Here is a 10,600-nt window from a genome sequence, read left to right on the forward strand (position 1 = left end):
TCTTAATTTCCCGTCCCGCACCCACAACGTTTAAAGAGCAAATGCACCTGCGCCCATCTTTGTGCCCATGGGTGTTGGTCTTACAGGGAGTTGTGTTCTTGGTGTATTGCTATCTTGCGGCAGCAGAAAGTGATCGCGCCATCGGCCAAAAAAAACATGATCTAACGTCAATAGCACAGTATTTCATTGTTATTTTAACAGCGCATTGGTAAGATGCGCCTAGGCTTGTGCAGAGCGTGGGCACACTGCGCTTGTTACACACACACACACACACACACACACACGCACGGCTTTTTAAGGGAATGGAAGATCAATCAAAAAACACCTATGAAAAAATGAAGACTAAGTTCAACCCCTTTGAGCCAAGAGCCTGGCGCACAGACCCTTTTTCCCACCGTCAAACTAGAAAAAGGGGATTTGGACACGCCCTATATGCACCTGCGCCATGCGTTTCACGCCGTGCGCTTAGATCGTTAAAATAGGGCCCAGCGTGTTTGAATAGAACACTAATGTGATTCAGATCAGGTTCTCATGTGCAGTATCAATGACCACATCTGTTGTGTGCGCAGGGCTTCAGTTACGAGAGGCCACCTTTAAAACTGTCCATTCGCAAAACAAATCAATGTACTGTCATCACAAATGTTAAAAATAGCAACTCGGGATGCCCCTTTACATCACATACTACAAATAACAATATCTTGCCCCTTACTATTCCTGGGTAGCCACAACAGTTGCAGTTGCACAGCAGGGGTTTGATTTGAGGGCAATAGCAATAGTTAACCCCTTGGGAACTGTTCGAGGTAATGAGGAACACTTTACACACCCTAAGGAGCTATTTGAGAGAAACATAGACACTTATCAGACATCTGTTTCCCCAGTCATGCGTGCAGTCATTTTTAAAAGCTCTACAGAAGTCATAACACTGGTGGAGTTTTTTTTCTGTGGAATTTTTGGTGGGTTTGTTCCATCTGAAACAACTGATCAGTGGTCAAATGAACAGACAACAGAAAATGCAGCGTCGCTGGATGGTGTGTTACTTTGCTTGTAAACTTTTTAGTTTGGTTATGCAACCACCAAACTAAAAAGTTAACAAGCCTACATTCTTGTAAAAGTTTTGACTTACAGTAACTATACACTGGACCATTTAAAATGTTCTCAACACCCTTCACAGCCCATTACAAAAGTCTCCAGCAACCTCAAAACTCTCCACCACAAGAGCCATTTAGAATTTAGAGGGCGGGTTTAAGTGTTTAATGAGAGCGGCTATGCTAAAAGATGAGGAAATGCTATCTTCTAATCTAGGGGATCACTACAAACCAGCACAGAGGCATTTTTTCCAGAACCAAATAAAATAATGATCACGCCATTTTCAAAGTATTTCATTTTTTCAAATCATAAATGAAAGACTTCACAGAACTTCTGCCCTACTTTTGGTTGATTTGAGGCTAAGCTGCCTTCTTATAAAATGTGCTTGTTTCCATGTCTGTTTAGAGCTCTGCTTCTTAAAAGTATTTTATGTTTGTCTCTCATACATTTTTTTCAAATCCATGTTTAGGTAAGCAGCTGTGTAATGGAGGAAAATATACACCGTGAAAGCTTCTAGCGGTGGAACGCTTTATATGAGCTCCACAGCTAGCATCTTCCATTACTACAGCAGACATTTCCGAGCGCAGTGGAACACAAACAGTGCAGCATCACATTGCAGTTATGGTTAGACATACTTCTAGGCTGGGCCAAAGAACTGACAACTACATGTTAGTCAACAGGGATATTCTATAATGGCACAGGAGAAACGATAATAAAATATAAAAATACCAGTGGTGACTTTTACCCTCCCCTTTCTGTCACACTAAGGACATTAATGTTCAGGTTACCTATTGAACAGTAGCCTTACATGAGTTGTTTAAACTAGAAGGGTTGGCTTGGCTAATTAGCTAACCAACCCAGGTAACAAAGAAGGGCTTGACTGCATGTTAGACACACCAGCTGCAGTATCCATCAACACTGCACTTACAAAAACAAGAAAACTCTGGAAGCTCCCACCAGACATTCGCACTATAACACATCTTACATTTTAAATCAAAACTTAAAACGTATTTATTTAGAATGGCTTTTAATACGCAGTGGTGGTGTAACAACTCTTCTTCTGATGATTGTAGGCAATTTGATCTGTTTTACTGTTTTATATGCTTCATGTTTATTGAATGTTGTGTTTGTTTATTCTTGGTTGATGAAAAGCACTATGGACAACTGTTGGTTGCTGTAAAGTGCTATATAAATAAATGTTGATTGATTGAAAAACAAGAACATTGTAGTAGTGGCTATCTGACAACAACAAATATCACTGGAGGGAATTTTAAAGGTTATTTCAATGCTTGGTGCAAATGATGGGATCTGCCATCATCTTGAGTTTAACATTTTATATTATGAATGGATTTAAAAACACCTAAAAAAAACTGTTCTGACTGAAAGATTAAAAACCAGCATTCTAGATATAAAACCACACACACACACACACACACACACACACACACACACACACACACACACACACACACACACACACACACACACACACACACACACACACACACACACACACACACACACACACACACACACACACACACACAGTTAAGGTTGACAAACTGTGTGGCTTACCAGATCCTAATTCCCTGATCCACCCTTACCTGTAATTCCCTGTTCTAACCTCTGATTGTGGTAATTAGCACACATACACACAGGTGCGTAGGTGACGTCTGCACGGCTTTCATACGTCACTAGTCGAGATGAGGTGGCTAACACACAGCACATGCTAGCACTAGCATGCTAGTTTGTTCTCAATGGCAAAACACAATTGTTTACTTAATATGGGCACTCTAAAGCGCCCATATTATTCTCATTTTCAGGTTCATAACTGTATTTTGAGGTTGTACCAGAACAGGTTTACATGGTTTCAGTTTTAAAAAAACACCATATTTTTGTTGTACTGAACACTGCTGCAGATTCAGTTTTCTCCCTGTGTTTAGGTCTCTGTTTTAGCTACAGAGTAAGACATGTCACTTGTTTTAGCTAGAGAGGGACACATCTCACTTCTATACTATTTTATAATAATAATGTGTTTGTTGGGAGTTGCACATGCGCAGTAGCTAGGTAAGATCACATCCGCTAGCTAACGCTCCAACTTTGGTCTATACAAGACAGGATTAGCTGGGAGACATCTTCACGAGGGCGCACTTGTAGAATACCTTAAGAACAAGGACATGAAGTAGTTCTTTTGGAGATTATGATGAACTAGTGTGTGTTGTAGCAGTGTTTTGCCATCGAGAACGAGCTAACATGCTGCAATTAGCCACCCCGTCTCGGCTAATAACGTAGAAAGCCATGCAGATTTTGAACAGCTCACCAAGAGACGGAACCTGTATCTCACTTAAAACAGCATTGATGTTTTTTTCCCCCAAGTTTGTATGTGAGTGGAAGCACAAGAGACACAACAAAACACCCTAAATCCCAGAAAAAGGTGATTTTTTTCATAACATGGGCACATTAACATTAAACTACAGCATTAGCCAGCAGATGTGTGGCTTTTTGGTTCCTATTCAAATCAAAGTAATCTGATAAGGTTAAAATTTCTCCCAGTGGAGTGCAGTGCTACAAATTGTCTGTGTAGTCCATACATCACGCAGTACAGTTATTGTATGATTCAAATCCAGGCTACCTGAGACTGCGTGATCGGAGCCTGACAGGGGGCGAGTTGTGTGCTCCTTCTTCGTCGGCCACACTCTCTGTGCTCCGGAAATGTTTGAACAGGAAGTGGAGATCATCTTGTGTGGGTTGGAACGGCAACTGGTGCAATAACTCCTGGGAAGAAGAGGACTAAAGAGAGATGGGGGATGTGAGGGGAATGAAAGAAATAGAAGGATATTTTACAGAGGTCAGTGTATTGGAATCTGTAAATATGTGATAAAAACAATATTTTTCAATAGTTTGTCCACCAGAGGGCGCTCTACAACGTCCCTGTTTTTGTTCAAAGGACTTTAAGTTTCATATCTTAAGTTTGTATTTTTATACATTTCATTTATCAGAACTTTAATATATTTTGATGTTACTCTGTTCTGTTGTGACAGTAAAAAAATATTAGCACTGTCTTAGTGAGAACTCAAAAATAAGTAAGGCTACAGTAAAGTAAAATATCATATACCCATTTAGTTTAAGGAAATTACTCAGTGAGCTTTAGTGTTCTGCTCTCCTAAAGCAGGATTTCTTTTTTCTTTCCCTGCCGCAGCATGGCCGTAGGTACACAGCAACGGCTGTTGTGTTGGCAATGCATGCATTAGTTTTCTCTTTCCAAGACAAAATGTGTGACACGCAGCCTGGAATTTATGAGAACTCCCATCTGGCTGGGATCTTGTGTTTCACTGGAGGAAGAGCAAAGGGAATGAGTGGCTCATCTCACAGGAGGAAAGAGACGAGCCGGACAGAGAGAGAAAACAGAGAGAGAAAAAAACTGAGGAGGAAAAAATAAGGGATTGTGGGGGGGGGGAGATACCCCCAGGAGGAAACTAGAGACGTGTCAGAACCAAGCGAGAGCAGCATAAAGACCTCAATGACAGCGAGTCTGAAAGAGGGGCATTGTGTGGGGAGGGCTGACCTCACCGTCTCCAAGCCATGTGGCTGGCCCTACAAAACTACAACCATGACAGTGGAGAGCAGGTATTGTTTTTACAGCCAACTGCAGTTTGAGTAATGACTTTCTAGACCGATTCTCTCAAGATAATGGACAACGAAACCATCAACAAACGGGTGTAGCTGGGGAGCACGTCGCGCTCCATGCCTTTTGACTTTTCCCAAAAGTAGAGTACGGAAATGTGAACCGCAGTACAGTCCCTACTCGTGTGATGTCATCCAGGAAAAAGAAGCCATGCATTTCAACAAAACCTGTGTTATTTAAGTGATAAGACTAACTCCTGTACTTTCCCTCGGTCAAAAGGAGCCACACAGTGCAGGGCTCAAATCATGTTGGTAGTCATATGGTAAAATATTAACCTAATGACTCTTTGTTTCAACTAAAAAAATGATTGTTTTCAGGCAGAAAACAGACCAAATGAAGTATAACGCTGTGTATTGTAATTGTCATGTATGTATAGAACTGTCCATCCCATCTATACTATAAAACATTCTAGGATAACTCTGGGAAAAGCATCAGAGGATTCATTCCTAGTTCTTGTCTGTTGTGGCTATCATCTATCATCTATCATCGTTGGACATATCCTGTTATGACTGAGTACACAACATCCATTTTCCAGTCAGCTTGATTGTATAAAATCAACTGTCTTCGGAGACTAGGGTTGACCAGAATGCCAAGTAACAGTTGTGATGGTGTGAAGGTTTTCACCCGCGTCTGAGAATGTATTCAGCGCCTCCACTACTGTACAGTCAGCTCTGCAGAACCGATAAGGTCATTAGAAAGTCTTACTCAAAGTTGAAAATAAACGGCGGCCGTCCATATATAAAGGTTTACTCCTCGAGGCAGGGGCCCCGGGTTCAACTACGACCTGCGGCCCTTTGCTGCATGTCGTACCCCCCCTCCCTCCCGTTTTATGTCTTCAGCTGTCTTGTCAAAAATGAAGGCTGAAAATGCCCCACAAATATAAAAAAGTTGAATAAAAATAAAATGGTTTTAGTAAGTAGTAAGTTTCTTCACCAAGAACTATATTGTCTATTGCACGCTCAGTCATTTTGAAGCTGAATATAAGCTGAATCAAGTAACTCAAGATATTAAATAAGCGTGCTGTCTTTTGCTGTGAGCCGTTTGTCAAAAAGGTATAGAACACCACTTCCACAGCTCATCTAAAATATGGCCCAGGTGCAGAGCGCTTTTATAAAAGAACTCACTCTGTAAACTGGGGTCTACTGTAAATCAACAAGCATTATTAGGTAGTTGATGTATTTCCTACACTGTGTGTATTCGTGTGATGGGATTAACAGATCAGCCTGTCAACAATGCAGGAGCCACATACTGTATGTTGTTTATGGTCTGACTTAAATTATTATTATATATTTCTTTTTTAATTATTTGTGCATTTATACTGTAGGCGGTGGGCGTGTTCATGGTGGCTTGAGCGGGAGGGATAACATATTTGTTTGCTTCTCCTCTTCACCTGTTCACCTGGGTTTTTTGGGCTTTGACAGAAAGGGGTGTTGCCCTTCTATCGACACACAATAATTAACCATTTGGTAACTGCAGTGCTAGTTGTATTTTACATGTAGAGAAATAAATCACTGCAATACAATCTTGAGCGCCAACAGTGTGTTTATGCACCCCTCAGTGTTCAGTCCCTCAAGGCAGCACTTAGTTGGACTGCTTACAGCCGCAACAAACACCATAAGCTTATGAGACACCGTGACCGTGACCCTATAAACGGATGGATGTGCTGAGTATAAGTAACAATGGGAGCTAAGACGATTGCAGGAAAAGTTGTTTAGTTGTTGTTGAGAAACACAGAAAGAGATTCAGCTTACAGAAACTGATGAACTGGGTGCACTGGTGCAGTATCCAGACGAGGGAACGGACGCCACAGACCACCTTCGCCCATCCGCTCTGCAGAAACAAAACAGAGAATCAGACTGCTCATTGGTAGCTCCCCACCACATATGAAATCTACACATCCTGTTGACTCACTCCAATCTTCAAAGCATAGCCTTTCTACACTTGTAAATCTCATTTCATGCAAAATCTTCCCAGGCAAGTTTAAAGTGATAACATCTGAAGCATACGTTTGCTTACCTTTCAGTGCGGGCCAGTTGGCTAGACCAATGCAAAAAAAGAGGAAGACACAAATGGAGAAGAAGAGTGAGAAAGAGAGGAAGAGGGAAGACGGAGACACAAAGTGACAAGAAACAAACAGTGTTGAATGATAGGGACAGTGTAAGTCTGGCTGTCAGAGTCATATCGCTGTTTGTCTCTCACAGCCCTGCTGCTGAACACCTGCCAAGAGCTGCCATAATACTGCAGCACCGACACACACACGCACAAACAATCTTTGTGGGGACCTGTCATTGACATAATTCATTCCCTAGACCCTTAACCTAACCATCACAACTAAATGCCTAACCTTAACCTTCACCATAACTTAATACTCTCTCTCTCTCGCTCTCTCTCTAACCACAACTGCCACAATGAACTCAGAGGGCTCTGCTCTGAACGTGACTGAGATCTGAGGATTACTTGGGGGAATAAGCCGTGTTTGTTTTCTCATCTGGTTCATATCCCACATGTATGTCATCCGCTATATGTAATCCTACGACCTACCTCTAATGCTAGGTTGTTTTATTAAGGCCCTGCAAGGATTAGGAGGGTAGAAGCTAAAATTAAAAACAAGGCTTTGAATCAATTTTAGAATGTTAGAACCCTGGGGTGTAAAAGGAGAAATAAACTATTTTGAGCCTAACTGTAGGCAGTCCTCACACCCTAAGGTTAAAAAAAGCATCTTGACTGGTGAAGAGGGGGCTTGCAGCTAAACGATTATGCTTCACCCTTAAGGTTAAATTTTTTTTATTTATTCTTCATGTGAGTGAATGCTAACTATTGTGTGTTTGACTCGTTCATGTTTACATGACAAAGTAATTCACAGCTCGCAAATTAAAAAAATTAAAAAAAAATCACAGCTTGTGTGAATAACAAATAAACCCAAAGGAGACTCAAAAGTGCAGTCACAGCATATGTCTCCGCACTTGCAGCTTAAATAGTCTCAATAAATTTAGATGAGTCATGCAGGCTCGTGTGAGGCAATTCTATCAGGAGGCTTCCCCTCTCCATCCTCAAGCTTATGGTGCAATATGCCGTACTGCACTGCAACAACAAATGCAAAGTCAAAAGACACGATATTTGAAATAAGCCTATACATTCAAAGTACACTATTTTCTGCTATGAATGAGGGTTCCAGTTACAGCTGCTTTCCCTCTAAATTCCAGTGAGTACACAGCTGCAAGAAGTGTGATGAGAGGGCAAGCTCTGCAATCTTCCCCATAATCAGAGAAGCCCTGAGTAATGAGTGTGTGCACCGACTTTCCACCTCAATTTAATTGACAAATGCCAAGACCCGTGCCCAGCAAGTGGGCCTGGGGCCCTTTAGCTGGTTGGACTTGCTTCTCCATTGCCTCATTCCCACCACAGTGGCATGTCCATTAACACACAAATGAGTTTCATCCAAAACCAAGTTCCTCAGTCTGTTTTGTATTGTACTTTGCAGAAAGAAAAATAAACCTACTCTAATGTCAAAATATGCATTTAATCCAGGGATCTAAACTGCAATTTATCAGTCTTAAAAATTATCCAGTTTTTCTTTTAGGTAGGAGAAATACCTCCGCTGCAATGTGGCTTAGCTCAAGTGCTCCGCAATTAAAAAGCAGTTCAGTTCATTCTTACCTCCGGGCAAACTGGAAGTTGGCAGAAGTGCTTGCAGAGACATTTCTGGGGCTTTCTGAAGGGCTGTTGCCAGCTGAAGAGACACATCAATCAGTTCCAAGGTTAAAAATTAGTACAAGCTGAGATATGTATATTAATACTATGTATGTGACTATATGATGAATTGTGCCAGCAGCTGTCCGTTTGTTTTAAATTATCAGTTAGAGATAGGCTCAATGATCATTTTGCAACTAAATCAGTTCCACCTGAAACAATCTTAAAAAAAAAAATTTAAATCACAGTGACACCACCACAGAAGTGAACTACTCATGTTTCCTGTCTAATCTGAAGGAATGTGCAGACAGCAGAGAGTACTGTCACACGTAAGGGTCACTAAAGGGTTTTCATGCCAGCAAACCACAACCTTGAGTGCAGAATCAATGAGTCTCCATTTAGCACTTCAGGCAGCTGGATGAAAAAAATATCACCGTGAGGAAAACTTCTGTATATCTTGTGCACTATACTGTGCACCACTGTGAAACTTGATAAGGAAAACCAGTGCTAGTCTTGTGACATACGTCAAAAACAGAAAATTAGCCTGAGGGCACATATACTAAACAGAAAAGCTAATGTGGTGGGCTCATCATTCTATCCTGACCTGTTTGCCTGTTTTCCATGTGATCAGGACTATGTAAAGTATGGGTAATGAGCCCCTGGTCTAATTGCCAATATCACACACTGAGCGGAGCAGACACGCAACTAAAAACAACACGAGTACCTGTGGCAAGTGGGAGAGGCGAAAGAGGTCGTGAGAGCGTAGGCGACGGGGTCCCGACCGCCAAACTCCTTCTCTTGTTGTTACGGGAACTGTGAGGAGAAAAACAAACAGTAGAGGAAAAAAAACATTTGATTATGCAAGACAATTACAAACACAATTACTCAGCAGTGCTGCTTTATCAGTGCAGTAAACAGTCAGGTAAAATAAAACAGAGTCAACCTCTGAACTGGAGTTGTTGATCGTGATAAGGAAAACACTGATAGCTGTTATTATACTAGTAGGCCAATGGTGTTTATACATCCACATACATGCATAGCTACAAACATGTTTGTATGCAAATATATAACAATAACAGAAGTATTTTTGACTACAGGAGTAACCAACATTATGGATATATTTCCATTCTATTTTTCGAAAACACATAACATACATGAACACGCAGATTAAAAACTCTATATACACACACAGAGACTGGGCTCTCTTCGTAAGAGCTGAGAAATAAATATGTGTTAAGATATGTGCCCTAATGTGTAATTTATTTTTGTTAAAATGGATTGGACAACATTGGTATTGAAACAAGTAACATTCAGGAACCATTATCAAAGTCACAATATTGGTATCAGTACCAGAACGTGTGTAACGATACTCAGCACTAATGGTGGCATGCATGCCTAAGGTTGCTGTCCCTGCACTAAAGTATCAGTGAAAATCCGATGCGTCTGGAAGAATTTTCATGTGCGATTATGGGAAAAGTATGGGAAGAGCAGTACTTGTACAAGTGGGCGCACCTATACATAAGCCTATTAAAAGCAGCCATGGCTGGTTGTTATACAATGAGGCAAAAAAATGAGTGGACCTAATGACTCCCATAACATAACGGCATAGGCTATAACATACTGTGACCACACCATTACAGATCCATGGATTAACCCAATCTGTTGGTAAACCACACAAACTGGCCCATAGGTTCATAGGTGATCAAATTGGTTTCCATTGTACAGAGTCAAAGGTTCAGCAGCTGATGCAACTTTGGATTCAAGCCTTTTCTACATATATAAACAAAAACGCTGCTGTTATTTTCGAACCCTGTTGTTTGTGTTGTTTTGATGAAAGACGGTTTACTTCTGCCATGCTGGTTGGCTTAAACTTGCATCCAGTTCTCCTCTTACTCCTTGCTCCTCTTTGTTGGACGGGCTTTGTTCAAACTTGGTATATTTTGTCAACTTCTTTGTAGCTCCTTTAAGGAAACCTATTTCTAAGAAAAGGTCCCATAATAAAAGTGATGAATGGCAGAGCTGTTTAAAAGCTGGCAGATAATACTAGGTGACGTTTCTCTAAGCATGACTAATTACATAACACACACACACACACACATATACATATACATATATATATGTGTGTGTGTGTGTATATAT

General features: G+C 41.0%; 1 protein-coding gene across 4 annotated transcripts in view; it reads right to left on the reverse strand.

Annotated features, from left to right (window-relative positions):
* Positions 1-10,600, reverse strand: part of mast3a (microtubule associated serine/threonine kinase 3a) — a 35,800-nt gene that overhangs the window by 17,556 nt on the left and 7,644 nt on the right. For 2 of the 4 annotated variants that reach the window (XM_034886772.1, XM_034886774.1), the window contains 5 exons: positions 9,186-9,274; positions 8,429-8,501; positions 6,788-6,808; positions 6,523-6,601; positions 3,719-3,876 (listed from right to left, as the gene is read on the reverse strand). In XM_034886772.1, coding sequence (XP_034742663.1) covers positions 3,719-3,876; positions 6,523-6,601; positions 6,788-6,808; positions 8,429-8,501; positions 9,186-9,274 — 420 coding nt within the window. The remainder of the gene's footprint in view (positions 1-3,718; positions 3,877-6,522; positions 6,602-6,787; positions 6,809-8,428; positions 8,502-9,185; positions 9,275-10,600) is intronic. The other 2 variants (XM_034886773.1, XM_034886775.1) reach the window with 1 other exon arrangement.

This window comes from Etheostoma cragini, chromosome 12, assembly GCF_013103735.1.
Source record: "Etheostoma cragini isolate CJK2018 chromosome 12, CSU_Ecrag_1.0, whole genome shotgun sequence".
NCBI lineage: Eukaryota > Metazoa > Chordata > Actinopteri > Perciformes > Percidae > Etheostoma > Etheostoma cragini.